At 38.8% G+C, this 21,315-nt stretch overlaps 1 protein-coding gene across 8 annotated transcripts in view; it reads right to left on the bottom strand.

Annotated features, from left to right (window-relative positions):
* astn1 (astrotactin 1) overlaps window positions 1–21,315 on the bottom strand; it is a 422,909-nt gene that overhangs the window by 322,653 nt on the left and 78,941 nt on the right. For all 8 annotated transcript variants that reach the window (XM_030401856.1, XM_030401857.1, XM_030401860.1 and 5 more), the window contains exon 2: window positions 9,179–9,360. In XM_030401856.1, coding sequence (XP_030257716.1) covers window positions 9,179–9,360 — 182 coding nt within the window. The remainder of the gene's footprint in view (window positions 1–9,178; window positions 9,361–21,315) is intronic.

Genomic DNA, 21,315 nt, shown 5'->3' with positions numbered 1-21,315 from the left:
AACACTGTGAGTTGGAGTAATAAGAGGGAATATTTTTTTCTTCATTAGATTACAGTCTTTATTTATTATTATTTTTTTAAATAAGCAATACATCTGAACCAAGTACATAACAATAACAATAATCATAACAATAATAATATTAATGAAAATAATATGAGATAAGTCATTAAACAGACATAAATAACCAGTAAATAAATAGTAGTAATGGTAAATGTAGTGATAACAAAAAAACCTAAAATAGTTTATTCTTAGTTATGACTTCATGGTTTATTAAGGCTGGATAAAAGTGGCAACCAATTTTGACATGTGGTTTGTTAGTGGGTTAGGGTTAGGGTTATTAAAACACATGCCAACATATCATAATTACTGTCACCAGAAGGGCTGCTTCTGCTGTATTATAATACACAGTATATAAAGCACTTCATAAATGCTAGGACTGGGAAACAAAATCAACGATGACATCACTTTACAGGCAACACTTATGCCATATCACGTTATAACAATGTCCAAAATCTAAGTCCATATGAAGTCTATTTTGACAACCTGAAAATGAGACTCAAAAATCAACTACCATTCCTCCAAATAACTTACAAAGTTTTCCTACATATTCCATCTTAATGCACACACACTGGCTCACTGCGCTTCATCGCTCACATGGCATACGTGTGTGATTTACTCAAAATTTCCAATTCTGCATCATTTGTACCAATAATATTTTGTGATTGTCTTTTTCATACTTCTGTGTAATTCAAACTTTCCTTTAATCCATGCTATATTCTATACTGGGCTGGTTTCTTTATATATACGTGTATATATTCACATTCTGAAACCCACTGTTTCAAGAGAATATCATTCCCAAAGTTTCATCTGCACGAACCCAAAAACCCATTTTTACACCCTTTCATGTGTGACTAATTCATTTTGTGGCAGTGAATAAGAGGGAGAATTTCACCATGTCTCGACTAATATTCAGAAAATTAGAAATATATGGTAGAATGCAAGGGAAATAATAGTCTAAGCACTCTTCATAAAACCTTATGATATTCAATTACTATTAGTGTTAGAGATTTGTGATGATTATTGAGTACTTGGGTTCAGATAACACAGAACATCTTGTCCTCAGGAACAGAATGTCATGCAAATACAGGTGATAATAACACTTTTATTAAATTATGACTGACATGAAAGGTACTATTTTCACAAAGATCTTGACTATCAGCTCTTCCTTTGTTTTCACCATCTTTCACCTTCTTACATAAGTTTCCATTCTGAAAACATGTGGCTTGCATTTTTTTCAATGTGCTTTGGGACTGCAAATCAGTCTAAAAGGTTCATTTGATATCACGTTTGAGCAAAAGCTGTTTGTAATTCGGCTTGTACAGAAGATACCATTATACAATCAGATTATTTTGCACCATTGATATGTTCTGTATTAAGGTCTGGTGAGCATTATGTCTGTAGTATTGAAAGGGTCACTGCATGTGTTATTTCTACGGAAGCCTATTAGCCTACCACACCAGAAAAAGGAAAATGGATCAGTATCACATTATATGGTGAAAAGTTAAAAGGAGATGTTTCTCTTGTTTTTACATCACACAAACTTACCCCAATATGACAAGAATGTTTTGTATTGTTATAACATTAAATTAATCTGTTATAATGGGATAACGTCTGTTTTAAAACGAAACATCCTAAAACATAGCAAATGTATTCTAAAAGTGAAAGACAAAATGAATACCGACACAACCGATGCTGCCTCAGTCAGTGTTGTCTGTATGGAGGAAATTAAATTGAGGCTAAACGTCCATTGTTCATTTTTTTTTCAGTGTAAAGCCAGTGCGGTGTTCTATACACTTGCAAAATGACATTAAACCAGCTGAACAGCATGAGCAACATTTCAGATTTATTAAAAGCACGCTGTCTGCTTTACAAGACACTGACTCTTGCTAAAATCCCAACACAGAGCGGAAATTATTTGATGCTGATGCCATATCAAGTCAGACTGACGTTTCCTGTGTGCTCGCTGAGACAGAGCTTGAGGCGCACCACAGACACAAGAGCGTAAAGAAACATTAAAAGAAAAATTAAACTGTACACCACGGATTTCACGGTTTCATAGTTTGGTCATGCAACTTCCCAATTTTTCAAACAACACTCTCAAACCCCAAAAATTACTTTAGCTATTTTTCAGGTGACTACGTTTGGCTAATCTCAGCTCTATTATTGTAGATTGACACATGCAGATGGATTGAAATGCAAGAGTCCTGTGTGAACACCAGTGCTCTTACGCTAGCAAATCTTACAGGGAATCTTCAATAATTTAACGTGTAAAAGAAAAAGAAACACAGGCACCCGTGTTCAAAATACTGTGGACATGTTCCATTTTTTTTTATTTCTTCTTATTGTTATGTAGTATTGCAATGTTTTTAATGAGCATCGACAAATGCTTTGTTTCCCTAAAATCTGCACAACCTAAGCTAAAAGGCTTTGCAAGACAATAAAAAAATACTAATGATTAAATGAATGAACGTGTGTCATTAGTTAGAGGACAAAAAAAAGTCAATAATTGTATCAAATTTTGCTAAATAAATACAAGGAACGTATAGATACAAAACATGTCAATGCACTCCATAACTCGTATGAAGATGCTTTAGTTTCTAAGATATTGCTGCAGTATTTGCAACATCTTCAAATGTTCAATATGCTCACAACAACAAAATACACTAATCACATCTACAAAACACACTATGGTCAAATATAATGATTGACTATTTCCCTCAAACTCTGTCTGACAACTATCAACCTGCTTCTTCTCCACTTCCTTCCCGCCACTCAATGGCACCACAGCACATTGTCATGATGTTTTGAATTGTGTGCAACGTAATGTAATGACGTCATCATGTCAGTGATGAGGCAGAACACAGAAGACTCAGCTTCCTGCTGTAAGAAGGAATAAATGCTGGAGCTGTTTTGGTTTTCATTCCAGATTATTTCAAACACGATCATGGAAACAACAATGTCTCACAGCCATTTCAGGCTGATCGTCTGGCATCACTGTCACTTGTTGCCATTGTTGCCATTTTGCACTGGATGTTGAGTAAGGTATCACTCACAGTCAGGTGCAACATAAAAGCCTTAATGTTCTATTGCAAAAATAATGACTGCTCCAGTTATTGTTTTGATTTTGATCATTATAAACAGAATCATATAAACAAGCCAATTGAAACGGCTAAGGCTTAAGGCTAAATTAATCTGTAACTTGGGGACAGCCAACAAGCTGAAAGCACAATACTGTCACATTTATTCATGTTTGTTTTTTTATTGCAAAACTGTTGAGGCCAACATGTTGGCAAAATAATGCTTATTTGCAACTTTATTTTAATTTTATTTTTTCCTGCTTAAAATGCGTTGTTTTGTTTCTGCTGAAAACCAACCCCAGGTGCTCTGTTGTCTGCATCACAGATTCAGCTGCACTGCAAACAGGCCGGGCACTCGGGCTGTGTGCCTTCCTCACAGCCCATAGGGAAGCTATGGATTGGTGTGTCTCGCTCGGCAGGCTTTTCAAAAACACGCCAAGCTGTGATGCTTAGGAGCAGCTCTGGAGGCTGGGATTCAGACGAGGCTTCTGCTTTACAAGTGGTCAGGGCCACATTGATTTAAGGTTTACACGATCAATGCTATCAACGCAGGTTTTAGGAGGGTCACCGCATGAATGTCAATATCACATGAGCTGGGCCGTGTCACAATGAGCATCTCCTCCCACAAACTGCCCCAATGCATTATATTGTTGTGTGTGTAAATGTCTGTAAATGGCTTACTCCCAATATCAGCTAAGCATTTTTGAAAAGATCACTTAAAAATTGTGAAATGATAAATCTTGAAATAAACTGAAGTAAAACAAAATGTACTCACAGTCCTGAACTAATTAAAAAGAGATATCAGAAAGGCTGGACAATCTTCCAAATCGTGTTGATATTACACATGGATGCAAAATCACTCACAATGGATTTCTGAGGCTGTTGTTTTTGTTTTGTTAGTATTTTTCCTTTCTATTTACAGGAGCAGCATTTTTTTTTCCTCTCAGGGGGATTGATTTGCACCAGTGGACCTTTGGACTTTTTCAAATCTTGCTATGGCTTTATGTTTTTTTTCTTACAGCTGTTTACATCCCAATGAATCCAGAAGATCCTGATGAAATCTCCTTTATTAGCAAAAATAGTGTTGTGCTGATTTATATGCTATTGTGGATGTGAATCTGGGTGCTAACAGTTTATACAATAAAAAAAAGCAGTGATGTCTTTGTTTCAAATCCACATACCTACTTCATCTGGGATTTGTAATCCCAGATGAAGCATGACGTAACATAAACCTCTTCTGTCCCTGTCATGCTGGATGTGTCTCCCCCTTCTATATCTGACTTTAATTTCTACCTGCATCTGTCTTCAAAGATTTAAATTGTCTTTGTGCTTGAACAGCGAAAACCCATACCTTTAGTATGACATCTAAGGTTCTGAATAATAATATGGTATCTTGCTTGGACAACAAAAATCTATCTTTTTTTTCCATATTTTAGATAGAGCTAACATTCCTTTGTATATCTTTTAATATGAATATAGAGCCCCACCAAAAGTTACCTAGCCCCACCACCCCATTCAATCCCCAGCCACCATTGACACTAACAGCTCTGGCTGATCGTTGCTCCAGTGTTCCTTCATCTCTCCTTCTGTGCTTTTCAGCAATTTTAATGCCAGAATACAACAACTGATGGCGATCAATTATTCATCGAGCTCTAGTTATACATGTCGCTCTTGTCTTAACGTGTCTGCTGGCTTGTGAATAATGAATGGTAGGGAAATGTAAATCTGCATGAACACTTTATGACTGTCCAACACTTTCAGAATAAGTATTAGAATAGCATTGTACTACCGTAGTATTTCTACCACTACTAATCTCAATTGGCTGCCTTCTCATCCTGAAATTGACTGTATTTGCAATTCGGGGTCGTAGGGGCAAACATAACGTTGCCTTATAGTTCCAAGGTAGAGTGTACCGGAGTGTGAGTGACAGATTTATTTTTTTTATTTACGGCAAAGCAGACAAATTTACTGATTTTCTCTGGAAAAAGGAAACACCTGTTATGATAGACATTATTAAATGGGACCAGAACTGCCTATACTAGGAGGCACACGCAGTCTCAAACAAAGGAGCAGGAAGTCTGGCAGTATTTGCTGCCGTTAACGTCAGACACCATACGGCTTTGACAGACTCCGCTGCTCCTCACCTTTTGGGTTGAGTGGGCACAGTCAGGCGCTTTTATCACACTAGTGATCCACAGCAAACTTGTGCCTAGAGGGCTTCCAGCCAGCTGAGGTAGACCAATCCTGGTCTTACTGCCCAAACGTCCATCTAACAAAATAAACAATGTGACTAGTCATGTGGGCCAAACCTGCAGTATTTATGATGGCTAAAGGGAACTGGGCCTCGATGTTTGCTACACATTTTTTTTTTTTATTTCATTCTATCCCTTCTTTTGTTGACGTCCACTTTTTGTTTTCCCTTTGACGCATGCAGAAAATTAAAAAGTTGCTTTACAGCCTCTATGTAATACAATAAATGTGCTACAAGAGATTCAAAATGCGTAAAAACATCAAATCTAACCCCTAAGCATAAAAAACCATATCAGCCTTTCATATAATGTAATTGACTTGTTTTGGTTTGGATACCTCCATAATGCATGTGTTGATTGGATTGATCTATAGAGGCCCTGTGGCAAAAACTGCAGCTGATTAAAAATTTGAAATGAAAAAGGGAGAGTCTCAACAAAAAAGAAAAACATCAATCATAGCACATTGAATATCTGGTGCTGTTTTTAGTGTTTTGATATCTTTATTTTGCTGGAGTGTTGGGATTTACGTTGTAGCTGTCTCTGCCTGTAAGGTTCCAGCTGAAGTGCGGGACATGTGTTTGAACTGCCAGTGCCTCACCTGGTGTTGGTACAGACATACACAAGGTAAGTCATCTATTATGGATGACCGGTCGTGGCGAGTGGAGGACACAGTGGTCACCTTGGTGGTGTGAATGCAGAGGGAGAAGCTCTTTAAACCGTACATGAGGAAACCTCAAAATTCAGAACAGTGCACTTTAAAAGCATTGGATGATGAGTGGGAATGACTCACTTCTTGGTTAAAATTTTCAGATCATCTTCAATACTACATTTGACAAAATAAATAAATAAATAAAAAATGACTGAAACTGACTGGAAAAATTGTATTCCCAGGTAAGATTATAGCCTGGCTGGAGTAGCAGACAAAAATCGCTTTTCTGGCCTCAGATGCCGACTTTGGTGCAGTTCATTGAACCTGATTCCCCTCTAGGATCAGGCCCATAATAAGTCTGGCTCGTCTTCAAGCCTAAAAATGCTGGAGCCCCAACTCTTCCATTAAGCATAAACACACTCATGGAGGGCATGGTGGCCGGGCAGTGAACTGTGGCAGATTAGACGTTTTGCTTCCTGGCTGAGATGACCTGGCCAGAATGAGCCAACCTGGGACCATTTCAAGTCCAATTCATGTTTTTGATAAAAACATAAAAAAACGACCAAATAAAACACAACCCTTGAGATCGTAAACAGGCAGGCAGGGATTCATTTTAACACTAAAAAGACTGGTGACTGGTGGCAGACTGTTAGTGGAATGTAGAATGTAGGAAATGCACCAATTTGACACATTGAAGTGTGTTTACAGCTCTTGAGAAGCACTACTGCATATGTGAAAAGTAGCATAAAACCTTTTATGGCTCTAAAGGAAGTTGCATGTGATCTGATAAATTGCCTCCAGTGATGTCACTAAGCTTTGATGTTGCATTATGGGTAATGTAGGCACCAGGTTTTGAAAAGCTGTCCACTGATCTAGCATTGCACTTCTATAACACTGTTGGACTCATGGACAGTGATTAAAAGAAGTGATTAAAATCAATAAAGTGGAACCAGAGATGCTGCCTTTTATCATTACTTATTCTTCTTTCTTTTACAAACCTGGTGCCTACACTCTCACACTGAGCGAAAATGAACAAGTGCACATAAATTAGTGAAATAACAAACTGTCGACTTAAAACCAAAATTCAGAAAGCATAGGATGCAATGTGTTGTGATATTTTGTAAGTTCATACTATTCGACACAGTTAAGTGTGACCTGCAATAAACATATCCAATCATTATTTTGGCACCTTAAATACACACTCTCAGACTTGTCCAGCGATGCTCTCAAATCTCAGCAAATACTAATAGAATCATTCTTTTCTTGCATCGTGTTTACTCTGTCCTGCTTGTTGCATAACCAGCAAGGTACAGTAATTAAGCAACAGCAATTAAGACGTTCACAGCTGTATCCACCTGCGTTTTGCCACATACTCCCTGGGCTGACCACTGCTGGCCTGCAGACCCCAAAGACATAAAAAGGAAAGAGGTCTGATAGCAGGTGTGTGCTTGAGCTAAAGCGCCTGTAAAGCAGCCTTTGCAGGACCTTTTTTTGTATCCACAAGGAGCTGAACAAGTGACACGGCTTTGGATTTATAGGTCGGGGCCTCCAGCCGGGTGGCAAGCTGCAGTGGGGCCCGGGCAACGCAGCGGCAACACCGCTTCCATCTGTTGTCACGGTCTGCTCATATCTGCATGCTAATCCTTCTCTACCCGCACCTTCACGAAAACACCCTTGTGGCAGCGCTACCGCCGCAGCTCATTCAGGATGAGGAATTAGCAGATCAGGAAGCACAAAGACACCGACCTGAGGTTGATGGGATGTGAAATGCAGATAGAGCGGGGAGTAAGAATGTGAGATTAGAGGAAAATCAAAGAGGTAAGAAGCAGAACCTCCGCACTGGCTATCTCATTTCCACATGAAAATGTTGTCACCACTTGAGCCTGTGTGCCCAGTAGCTAGGCTTCATGTCTGCTAATACATGCAAAACAAGCAGAGGATAGTCAAGGTCAGTTATTTGTTTCGAGGGCTCAAGATGGGTGACATTCAGCCGCTCCCTGCTTCGATTCAACAAATGTAGCTGCTGGCAAGAGTCTTCTCACGCTGACTAATCATTTGTGTATGCAGCTATAATATGCTTTCAATGTCTGAAAATACATATCATCCATCAAAGCACGATTGTAATGTCTTTGGGCTGGAAAAGGGCACTGGGAGTAGGTGTGGCATATCTAAGATCTAATAAATATACATTTCCCCAGGCAAGAGGACGAAGCTGCAAGATCTAAGGATTCATTTCCTAGTCTGCCGACATAGCAGATAAGGTTTGATACAGTGCAGGCGTGCAAAAATCTACATTTTGCCACTGAAATGTGCAACTTTATAAATGTATGTTTCACACTTCAATAAAGACATCTTCACTACCTACAAATATATGTACCTATACCTAGGTAAAATGTCCCTTTTACATAAAAGGGGTAGAAGTATGCATTTATTTGTATGTGTTAGTAACTTTGAAACCCACGGGTTCAATAAAGAACTCCCTCCATGTCTTTACAGATGTGATACACTCATATGCTGTGTTGAACATGCTCGTGCCCTGTGGCAGGCTGCAGAACAGCAGGCTAGACACTCCAAATGTGGTCCAATATAAACAAATGTGACAGAGGCAGAGCTCTTTTTTTTTTTTTTTTTTAAATAGACTGAGATATCGTGCACATTTGTAATAAAGAAGAGTTATTGTGGTTTGCAGTACACTGTGATGTTTTGTAAATGAAACATTTCAGCATCTAAAACAGCCATTGTACCATGACAGACATCTGCAGGATTTATCTGCTCCCTAAAACCTTCGCTGTGAAAGAAGTGTGCAGTCAGCTGTTTCATTTGAAATACACAGGGAAACAAAAACAGGAGGCAGGGACATGTTATCTCATCTCAAAGATGATATCGCTGAAGACGTTTCAGCTTCGGGGAAAATAACTCAACCACATTAATGTTCTTTATATTTTTCAGTCCCTATCTATCTAGATGAAACAGTAAGAGAGAAAAGCAATTTCTCTCCTTTAGCATTTTAATTTTGCAAATGAAAGATTTTGCCCAATTAAAAAGTTCTTTTGACTGCACGTCAAAGAAAATATACTGCACTGTATTCAAGACTTCAACTGTTTCCATTTTTAGCTGCTTTGTGAACTTTCAGAAAGTTTTACCATGACAGAGATGTGCAGGATCCGGAGCTCCTCCTTTGCAGAATCGTTGGCTGGGTCTTCGGTTGGTTCTGGAAGGCTGAGGCCGCCGTCCTGGTGGTGGATGTGGAAGAGCAGAGTGCCATTCTCAAGCCACTGCTGCCTCCAGCGCACCAGAGGGATGTCTTCTGAATTACCAGATATCTCTGCCAGATAAAAAAGGGAACCTGAATGAGGGGCAGTTTGCTGTTGCAGCACAAATTTCATAGCACCGACTGTCAGCATCATGAAGTAGATCAACTGGAATTTGAGTATTTTACCAGAGAAGACAGACATAGGCCCCGATCACTCACTCATCATTAGTGTTGAGGTTGCTTTAAAAACAGCCTGTATTGGACAAAACAGCATGGTGTGCCAGGGGAGCCAGGTTGCATGCACATCCGGCCAATGGTAATACATTTGCAAGACTATTGTGTATAAGGATATGTAATGTACAAAGTAGTACAGCAAAGAATAATACATATTTATAATACACTTCAAAGTGTCCTGGTTTAGTCATTAAAATAAATGAAACTATAATTGAGCATATGATTTCCATATTAAGGATATATGATGGTATATTATTGGTACAGTATTGGTATTAATGATATAGTGCTTCTATATTTGCAAGAGACTAACAATACATTTTCAATGTACTTATAAATATAGAGTTGTTCCGCTTCAGAATATAGAAGTACACTTTTAAATGTGCATGTCTACAATTTAACTAACACTAAAATGTACTTAGTACTAAATGAGTGGTTCCACAGTGTGTTCCAACTGTGCACCAGGATAACAGCATCACATTTTTAGTAATGATTGTTGTATCCACCACACTGGCTCAGACTGATATATCTCAATACCTATATTTTACTGACATGGATTTTTATTTATTTATTTTTTTTACAGACATTCAATCCGGAGGACGGAACCTACTGATTTTTGCGATCAGTGAATTTTCCTGTTGTGCCACTATGAGATTGTCCTTTTTTTGTTTTCACTCAAATAACTCTATTTCTATTGAATGGATTGCCATGGAATTTGATATCTATGTCCCCCAATTAAATCCTAATGTTTTGGCGATCCCCCTACAATTCATTTACCACAGCAGAGAAAAGATTGTTCTTGTGTAGTAAAGTTTCTCAACACCTACTGGATGAACTGGCATAACATTTGGTACAGACATTCACAGTTCCAATACAATGTTAACTGTGAGGTCACGCTAGATGATCAGCCTGTATGTTTATAGCTGATTAGTAAATGTAAGCATGCTAGCACACTAAACTCTTATAAACATGATAAACTCCATACCTGCTCATGATTGACATATTAACACGAACATTGTGAATTGTATATTGCTGTAATTATGTTGATATGCGAAAAGTAATGACAGTTTCTATCACAGTGAGCTTTTTCAAGTGTACAAAGATAAAACGGATATCAAAAAAATATCTCTCTCATTCGCACTTCTTGCATTTCATGGGTAGTCAGTTCCAGCATCATCTATCAGCTGAGTTTATATCCATAATGGGAAGAACAAAAATCCCAAGAAATTATTAAACTCAGAAACTAAAGATGAGTAAACAGTGATTTTATGGAAGCAGCAGAGCAGCAGAGACATTGTGCTCTGTGTCATACCTCAGCTCCTCAGACAATACATTTCACTCCTCACTGTTTGAAGTGTTAGTTATGTACGCTGAAACACACACAGTGCAGAAATGGAAAACATTATAAATGCATGACAGAGCTTCATGGCTGATTTTCTGTTATGTAAGTCTGAACAGTAGCAGCGATGCGTCGGGCTCATAAGTCAGGAGGAGTACGAGTGCTGACTGGAAGACATAAATTGACGCGGAGATCACAGTGAGTGCAACCGGGACTGCAGACTGAATTCCATCTCCAACGACAAACAAAGTGCTCCAATGAGCTGCTGTTGGAACTGAGTATATGTCCTTGGACAGATTTTGTGGTGAAGTTACGGTTTTACCCAATAAGAAGGGGTTTTTGGGATTTGAAATATGGTATTTTTGGTATTTTTACATTTAAATAAAGTCAAAATCGAAATGGTTATCTCGAATATTGAAATACATTTTCAAAAACCAAATTCAACCTATTTTTTGACTTGGACATCTGGATTTTTCCTGCAAATAAATGACACATTCGCTCACGGTTGGCCTATCTGCCTTCTAGTGTCATAGAAAAGGCTCACAGATGACACTGAACAAGGATTGTTCAGTTTTTCAACAGCACTGCTGAACATTTTAACAGTTATCAGCTACGTGCCCTGTTACAGAAGCATTTTCAACCAATATCAGCTGTTTACTTACAATCTTGCGATGCTTAGCATATTGTTCGCTGAAAAGCATTAACTTTGAAATTATCATTGCCCATAAATAGACCATATGTGTTAATTTTTTTCACACCTGCGTATCCGTAATTTGCATTCCTTTATTAACGGTGAAAACTTTCCATTGGTGGCAGCTGAGGCTCTCATTCTCTTCAAATTTCTAATTAGGAAATTTGCAGAGCAGGTTTTGTTTGATGGCACCATTTGCAGTATGGTGTACAGTGCACATCCTTGTACTGTTTATAGATTTCTTTGGACACTCTGCCATGAAATAGACTATAACGCTAATTGCTAGTATGACCCAGTGTTGTGTATAAATCTATTATCCAAAATTATTATGAGCTCTACTGGTATACAAGCTATCAAATAATTTAAGACACGCAGATGTCAAAATAAACTGTACAGAGAAGCAGCGCAAGCACAATGCAGAATAGAAAGGGATGGTGGGTCTGCAGTGAAGGGACACAGGCCATTAGTGAATAGTCCATAATTGATCAAAGTCCATACTATCTACTGGTTTATTCGTGTCGCGGTGCAGCAATGGTTGCGGGGAGAAATCACAGCCTGTAAATAATAATGAGGATTAGGCCTGATCAAAAGAAAAAGCCCAGAATTGAGTGACTGAAGAAGCAAGTTAAGGCACTTGTGTTAGCATGGGAGATGAGAATTAGGACGGGAACAACGACGAGAGGAAAAGGCGACGCATGAAGCATTCAAGACGTGCAGCTCTCACAACACAAAGCCTACTTATAACTGTAAGGGCCTTGTGTAAAAATCTATATATAAACATGGACTAACCCCATACTACACAGGACCATTACACTGATTACTGCCTGAGATGTAGTTGCAAGCAAGATTTTACTGCTGATCACAGGCTTTTACACAGTGTGCACAACTTCCGGAACATATATTGACTTACGCCACCTCTGCACCTGCACAGGATGGGTCTCAATTGGTTCAGGGTTTTAAAATGTTTTTTTTTTGTTTTTTTTGTCCACTTCATCTGTGTTTGCAAGCTTTGACATCATGACACATGTGATTAAAACTTAGGTCAAACCCCTGTACTTTGGTATTTAGTTGATGAAAGGGGAGAATCAACTTTGCATTTGAATAAGTGCACTTTTTGTATGCCTGTTGGAGACTTTGGTTGACCGGTTTGTAATTTCTGGTAAGTGGTTTTTCTATAAATGTTTTTTTCAAGGTGAACTATAGGAATGTTTGTGATTGAAACCTCTCATCTAGCATTATCCTAAGTATGGGTGAGGATCACAGAGTAAGTTATCTTACACCACTTTCAAGAAAGGTTGGCACGATAACAATGGCATCACCATTCAGCAATTCTGCAATACTTGATACATTAGAAGACAATCATCACAGTGCTTCTTTAACACACACATACTGAAAGCAACTTGTCCATTGACTTCAACCATCGTTCTGTTGTGAAATGGGGCCCTGGCAAAAGGCAGAACTGCGAGAAACTATATCTACATCTTTGAGAGCCTGAAAGTTGTAATGAAAATATAAGTATTTGGCACCAGTGGCAATAAGATTTATGCTGAATCGATATATGATCATGAGATCGACACCGATCTACTACTCTGGTTTGTAAGCAAATACCTGTCAAATTAACGATATTCAGACCACCCTCAAATGGAACTGTAGAAGTTAGCACTAATTAGCAGTAAGTGACACGTGTGAGCATGCTCACATCTTAACTTAGATGGACTCACACTTTACCTGCTAAACTCGGCCTGGTATCATGGGTGTTATGAGCATGTTAGCATTTTAACATTAGTATGTAGTTCAAAGCAACTGTGTAGCCACTAGTTTAACTGTAGATATTTTATCTCCATGACTTTATGTTTTATATTTAAAAGGAAGACTCTGTGCACCATCCATGTAAGCACTTACTTCACTTAAACTATTCATGGTAAAAGCAGCCACCATTAATATTTTGTGCACACACTGTGCATACATTTGATTACAATGCAGTCCCTACTAATGCTTCACGTCCCGCTGTGTGAGTGTACACCACCTTCTTTGTCAGACAGCCCATTATACTGATTACTAGCAGTGGAAACATTTGCGTGTTGGAGCTTAGCCATAACCCTAATATGGATTATAACCTGTTTACAAAGCAAACTACTTAATGCTTTTACTGTCACACAGCCGTGTGTCTATGTTTGTAATTGTGAGAGTATAACAAGGTTTGGCCTGACAATAACTGATGCCATCATGCCGCAGTGGCGAGGGAGTTCCCTCTGCCCATAGATAAGATTTAAGAGTCCCGGCTGGTTTTAACCTAAATGCAAATCATGTGCCAGAGTGTGACAGGGCACTTTTTTAAAAAGTGTGCTCTCTCTCCCCCTGGGGACTAGTTTACCATGAGAGTGGGATTAATGAGACCGCCGCCTTACTGCATGGGACCATGTTCAGTACCACCCAGCAGTGGGTTAGGAGACAGAGAGAGAACGAAAGGAAAAAACAGGAAAGGAAGAGATGTAGAGGAGGACAGAGAAAACATGCTCTGAGGCTGTGGGGCTGGAGGGCTGAAGGGCTGAAGTTCGTGGTGGACAGAAAGAGATTGATAAGACAAGTGGCCACCTACCAGCAGTCAAATGGATCAAAGTAATCTTATTATGCCACATTATTAGTGAAGCTCCTCTGAATGCAGATTTGTTGAACCATTTAGTTTTAAGGAGTCTCAATTCCTTTAGAATTAAAGTGATGGAGGATCTATCCTCTGTGTTTTGAAAGCCTAATCTTTAATCCAAACATAAACAAATGGGCAGTATCACCACAGTGCAACCCGGCACGAAGCATTTTTCCATTTCCTAATTGATTGACAGAGCACGAGTGTTGCCAGAATGCGATAGATTACTAAGAATTCATAGTGCGCTGTGGCTGTCACAGGTTTGCTTCCATGTATATCGTTAACACTTTGCTTTAAAATGTGATGACAAACTGTGTCAAATCTGGTTCTCCTCCTCCAAGTCACGAGTCTCAAAGACCTCTGCTTATCCAAGCACAACAGATATAATTAGAAAAGCCTCACAGGGGATTTAAGAATTAAAAAATGAATTTGATACTTGCTATGGCAAGATTAATGCAACATGATAGAAATAAACACATTTCAGCAAAGCGGTCTGTCTGGTGCGGTTTCATGGACAAGACGGGGCCCATTTTTGGAGAATTCAGCAATATAACGCTGTCAGATTTTAGAACCCAGCGGGGAGGTTTTGTTCTGTTCCAGGCAATAACATCACAGTGAAGAGTCGGCGGTGGTATAAAATCATTCATCTTATTGGAGAGTGCTTCTAAACTCGAGCTGCAACAGATTCATACAGGCCCTGTGGGAACATTTCAGGCTACAGCGCACTGTTAACAATGTCACCAGGCTCTTTCTGTGCCCACCGTCACGACAGGACTATATTAACTAGTCAGCTCATTTGTATTAAGAAAGAACTGAATTATTTACCTCCTCTGTTATCTTACCATGCAGATAGTTAAGATTCTGTCTGTCCAGGTTATGAGATTTTCTGCAGTGTGAACATTGGAATTGAGAAAAAATCATCGTTTGTCAAGATTTAAGTATTAGTTATGAAATTCCAAGTCATAATCAACCAGTATAAAACTGGATGATACTTCACGCATCTAGTTCATGAGCCAGGCGATCAGGTGAGGGACGAGTGAACCAAAAGTTGTAAGCAAACTCGTGTTGGTACTACATCTTCATCAGGCAAAGTCTATTACCGTAACATCTATTTTTTTGCAGTGACAGTGTGCAGGAGTCTGCTCACAAATTTTACTATCAAGTCCAAGTCCTACATTTTGTATTTCATGTCCAAAACTAGCCATTCCGTGTATACATTTAATGCCATGTAAACCATCAGTCAATGTAGCAAATGTACAGAAATCAATCATTTTAATATGTATTACTTTCAAATTCACTTAATTGACAATACAAAATGATCAAATGTCCCCTGTGTCCTGGACACACTTACAATCATTTGTTGTCTGAGCCATATTTTCATGCGTTATCGCCTGTTTTATATGGACCACAGCGTGTCACTGTTTATACATCCACTTGTAATATAATCATCCTGCTCATGCTGCATGATTGGCTGCTGTCAGAATGATTGACATCAGTGAAGTGAGTAGGAGAAGACCTTTTCTGTCTTCCTCTCGACATTTCAAGTCAAGGAGACAAGCAAAGTCACAAGTCATTGAGTCTGACTTAAGTCAACCGTCTTGATTACTATTCATTCATTAGTCCGTATTGGTTTGGGTTTTTTGTGTATGTAGCTTAGGGAATTACAATAGACATGTCATTGTAAAATATTGTGTTGCATAGTAACAATCAAATTAATCTTGAATCTTAGATGTCTCGATGACTGCTTCTCCTACAGTATATCAACACTAAGAAGTCCCCTTTACAAATGTTAAGTTTTTTTTTTTCCTAGTTCAGTAAATCTCATTAAACATTTACGTTAATGCAAAAGGAAATACAGAATAGAGTCTTCTATTGGGACTTTTTCTTCACGACGATTGTCACATACATATACAAACGTGCATCACCACTAATCAAAAATATTAACACATGTATAAAAAAAATATTTACAAACACAATAACACCTACAGCACTACTGAAAAAATAAATAATATAAAAATCTCAACACAAAACACAAAATGCAGCTTGGCTCTCCCAGATGTTAGAATGCCACAAGTGTATTTTCTCTCTCTAAACTCTGTTCCAGCGAGACAATGACAACAATCGCCACATTGTGCGGTCACCAGAGGGCATGGTGATAAGCAGGAATTACTTTGGAGCTGTTGATTCTGAATTCCCCAAACTTAGCAGTAATAAACGACTATTGAAAAGAACACGACATTGTTGAGTTGAGAGCCCGGCGGCTCAGAGAAAAAGAGTATGAAGGAGAGATGGGGTACTAATTTCTAGATCATTATTCCACTGTGAACACATAGAGGTCGCCCTTCAAGCCTGTCCTCTAACTACGCCTGAGTTGATTTCTGAGGGTGCTACGAAGTATCTACTCAACACCGTAAACACAGCGCTTTAGCCTTGACTGAGGAGGATGACTTTCACATAATAAACCCTTTGATTTTTATATATTTCGTGGAAACATGACCACCTGAGAATGTTTATGAGGTAGGCACTAGGTACTAGGCACTATGAAAGGGGCATCCTTGAAAGGCTCAGTCGTTCCCAAGCAGGGATTGGGAGAGGTTGACCACTTTGACGAACACATGAGCTCGGGAACACTTTGTTAAAATGTGTCCTCACTTTTTTCAGGATTTTATATGAATCATATATTCCTATCCCGCATAAGTCTGTTTGCATGTGTGGCATGGACAGAATAATCTCAATATCACCATGGAAACAAGCTTGACTGGCTCATGACAACTATCACTCAAAAAGGCAGGCTACAATATAGCACTTATTGTGTTATCAGCACATCTCAGCTTTTCTATATGATATTCTCCAGAACAGGATATGAGATTATTCAGGTTTTAATAATATACCATTTCACACCGTGAAAACTTGAATATACTGAATATCAAGGGAAGATTGTAGCAGGTAAACTGAAGCTGTGTCCCTTTTCCATACCACACACAAACAGTGTAGAGTCTATGCTATAAGACCATGCTCTTTTTTGGTAAACATCATATCGTTACATCCAAACACATTAGATTAGTCGGACAGAAATGCCAATGCAGCAGTCAACATGAGTGTACAATATCATAATTGATTGCATCGTTGAGCAGAAGAAAAATATCTAATTAGTACCATAGTAACCCATTTTTCTACCAGCTATGAAATGTCCTCAAAGCTTTACATGATATTGTAATCTTGATGAAATATTAGCTAAAATGCAGGAGGAAGGTGGTCACACGCAGCTGACAGCACCTACCCAAAGCAACACATTCACACTTTCTGTGCAGACAGGAAGTTAAAAAAAAGAAAATAAAACAGCACTTAACAAGCACTTCAACATATGAAGAATATCCCAACCAGTTGCTTGTCTACTTTGATTGTGCTTGCATCGTGGGGCCACAGTGTACATCCAAAGCACACTGAAAAAGAGTGACCTCGACTATGTATAGTGAGTTAGTGGGCAATATGTTCATGCATTGTGTTTTGGACTAAGGTGCTGAGACTGACATCATCAATGTTATATTTGTGTGCAAAGTACAGAACGGGAGTCATGGGTTAGCCTAGCTTTAGGGATGAACCAAAAATGATCCTTTTTTACTGCTATCCGTCTATCACCAAATAAGATGACATTCACCAATGGCAGTTATCTTTTACATTAATTTTGCTCAGGCATATTAGATATTGCCTTGTGACATCCTTGCTACCAGATTATAGGGCTATGTACAGTAATCATTACTTATCATTGAGTAGGTGGTTCTGTAGCCAGCTAATTTATTCATTTTTTGTATCTGTGTGTCAGTATTAGCCCAGAATGTTATCTGGCCTGGCCCTGTCCAGAGTTATAAAATGATCAGCTATTATGCCTACCCCGGTTAAACAGAAGAGAAGCAAATAAAAACACTTCCCAAAATGTCGGCTACCACTTTACTTTTGACATTTTGAACACGGTAGATATTTAAAACCTCTTTAGAGTTGGGGCACGTGACAGGGAGAACATGAGTGGTGTGCTTTTTACCCTCTGACTGTAGGTGGACTTAAAGAGTTATTTTTGAACGAATTGATTTCACCTTACAACATATTTCAGCATGTGCTGATCCTCGGCTAACACAGAGGGCAGGCACATGCCGTGATTTATATGGCTCAAGGTGTTTTATCTTATGCTGAGTCATTATTCAACCCAGCATAGAGACCAGTTTTCCAGAGTCTGACAGCATGCTGGTCGGGGCAATGATGCACTGTGCTGCGAATTTTAATTTGGCTCCATCTGTAATCAGCATGCAGTCTGTTCCGCTGCTTTCAGAAAGATAAATAAATAAAAACAAATAAAGCTCCAACATAGAGTTTTTAAGGGCCTTTAAAGAGAAAGCATATTGAGTTACCTCTTCTGAAGTCTTGATATTGATCTTCGCAGCCACTTGACAATACAAACCTACAAATAACAGTGAACTTTCAAACAATTGAAGCAAGCAGAATAAAGACTGAGGCCTAATGTTGTCCTTTGATCTCTTTTTTACGTTTGTCAACCACTCCTATATCGCACATATATCTTAAACTGTCTGTGTGTGTGTGTGTGCACTGTACAGTGCAATTCATACCACCAACCTTAAAAAAACACAAAAAAAAACAATGAAAAAATAAATAATCCCTGACTTAACAATGTTGCCAAACCTCAGTCATGATCATCAGACCTGATTGCATGCGGACACCTGTTTCATTCTTCCTGCCTCCAAAAGACAGCTGAGTCCTGCTCTGCTTTGGTACGAAGACAATTAATTTCATAAAGCAAGCTGCTTCGCTCAAGTTTTGATATGACAGATGAATGTAGCGTCTTTGAAAATCACAATGAAGTGAAATCTTTTGTTGTGTTTTTTTTTTTTTTTTTGCTTACTTTTAAGAGTCAAGGATGGCAACACACTAAGAAGACGCACAATCTAATTAAAAAGCATGTGATGTTTTATGAAGACCAGGGCTAATTATGTTCATTATCATATCAGGGCATGGAATCAACATATTACACATCTGTGTGGTATTTTATGATTGTTTGTTTAATGAATATTTTGGGTATGAGCCCCTGGAAACATGGAAACGTGATGCCTAGATCCAGAGCTTTATTAGCACATCCATCTGTGACAGTACCAAAAAAACACCCTTTAATCTCAATAAAGTGCTGCACCTTTCGTTCAGTATCGAAAGGTGCAGCACTTTTAATGTTAGCAGCAAAAAATGTCAGTGCAATCTGAAAGATGAGGTTTGCGTTATTCTTCAGTTTTTGCACAGTCAATTATTCTCATGAAATACTGAAAAGAAAAAGTGATCTGTCTGTCAGCACTTTTCAGCTTCTTCTCTGTCTGTGGCACTCCAACTCACTTGATTCGATAAAGAGGATGTAAATGTTTGAAAATGGATGAAATATGTTTTCATGAGCAGACCTTGAGAGAAACATAAGCACAGCCAATTAATACCATGAGAGTGCTGATGGAGAGGAAGTTATGAATAAAAAAAAAGGATAATTCAGCTCACGGTATGGCAGTATTTGATTTTATGTTTTTCCTTGTGTTAACAAAGAAGTTATTGCCTGAGTGCCTTGATAAATTGGTTTAATTCAGAATAAAAAGGGTAAATCCAACCTTCACCCGGTCTTTAAATATGATAAAAATAAAACATGATAAATGATGATGATAGATACTCATTGCTATGACTGACATATAATGGTGTTGAGTTTTAGACTGAAAGACAAAGGAAGATTAGAAAAAAAAAAACTTTCAATTGCTTTATGCTTTAACATTTGGAAGACTGCAAAGAAATTGTGCACTGTGATATAATAATATATTATTATATATTCCAAACTGACTAGTCTGAAAACTTTTATCAAAGAATAACAGAGGCAAAAGGCTTGATGACTGTTGAGCCAGGCTTTCTCTGGGTACTCATTCACTGCTGTTTCACTCTTACATTCCAATTTGTGACTTCCTGTTTGGGAATAAGTGCTAATACCCAACCAGAATATAATTCATGCATAAAAGGCGAATCAACAAAGTGTGAGTTAGAGCTAATAGCATACTCTTCTGTGGTCTACCTCATTCTTGTGATTTAGTTCAATAGGACAGATGAATTTTTACATAACATCTTGATTCCTGTTTAAGGCACGCATGGCATGTGTCTTATTTAAATAGTATACAACACATAGTGACAGCAAACACAGGAGACAAGGACTAAAGGGTACACATCGGTTTAAATTTTAACAAACGGCTGAGAGTTTAATGTGAAGATATCGACAGATGCATTCAGAAGTAATGAGACAGGCAAACTGTTTAAGGGAAATCAGCGGCTAAACAACGGTGTGAGAGAAACGCTGTTTTCAGAGGCCTGTTTGCCCAGTGGGGGAGGGAGAAGGCGGGAGGAGACCATATGGCCACGTAGCTGTGTGCTTGTACTGGGATTTAACAGCAGCAGGGAGAAGTGTGTGAGAAATGTGTCTGAGTGTGTGTGTGAGTGTGTGTGTGTGTGTGTGTGTGTGTGTGTGTGTGTGTGTGTGTGTGTGTGTGTGTGTGTGTGCGTGCGCGTGCGTGTGCGTGTGCGTGTGGTGGTAAGACGAGGGTGAAGGCAGAAGCTATTCTGCTCACATCCTCATGCGGTGTCAGGGGAAGCTGCCCTCTCTTACCTCTCCTCTCACTGTCATGGCTTCTGGTTAGAGCGACGAGGGAAAGGACGATAGTAAAGAGGGGTGGGGTGCATTTAAATTGAGGGTGGTGTAATGGGATTAGAGCAGTGGATGGAAGGAGAGGCAGAGAGAAAGAAACACACGAGAAAGATACAGAGTTGGGTTTTTGATCGGAGGTCTTATCTAAATTCAAACTTCAGGGTAGAATCCCTCCACTGCTGCTTCAACCCCCGAAGCTCCCCACAAATTCCCTAACTGTGAGCCACAGGCATGTATAAGCAGCAGTCAAAACATGTCTAGAATTCTTATCAAAGACCTCCACTATCACCGCCATCACCCAGTCAGCAAGGCTGGGTTGCCAATATGGAAAAAAACTTTGATAACAATTTCATCAGAATGATGACTGAGGATGTTTCCTACAACCCTGTGAGTAAACA

The sequence above is a fragment of the Sparus aurata genome, chromosome 21 (genome assembly GCF_900880675.1).
Source record: "Sparus aurata chromosome 21, fSpaAur1.1, whole genome shotgun sequence".
Classification (NCBI taxonomy): Eukaryota; Metazoa; Chordata; class Actinopteri; order Spariformes; family Sparidae; genus Sparus; species Sparus aurata.
This window is presented reverse-complemented; position numbering and strand designations above follow the sequence as displayed.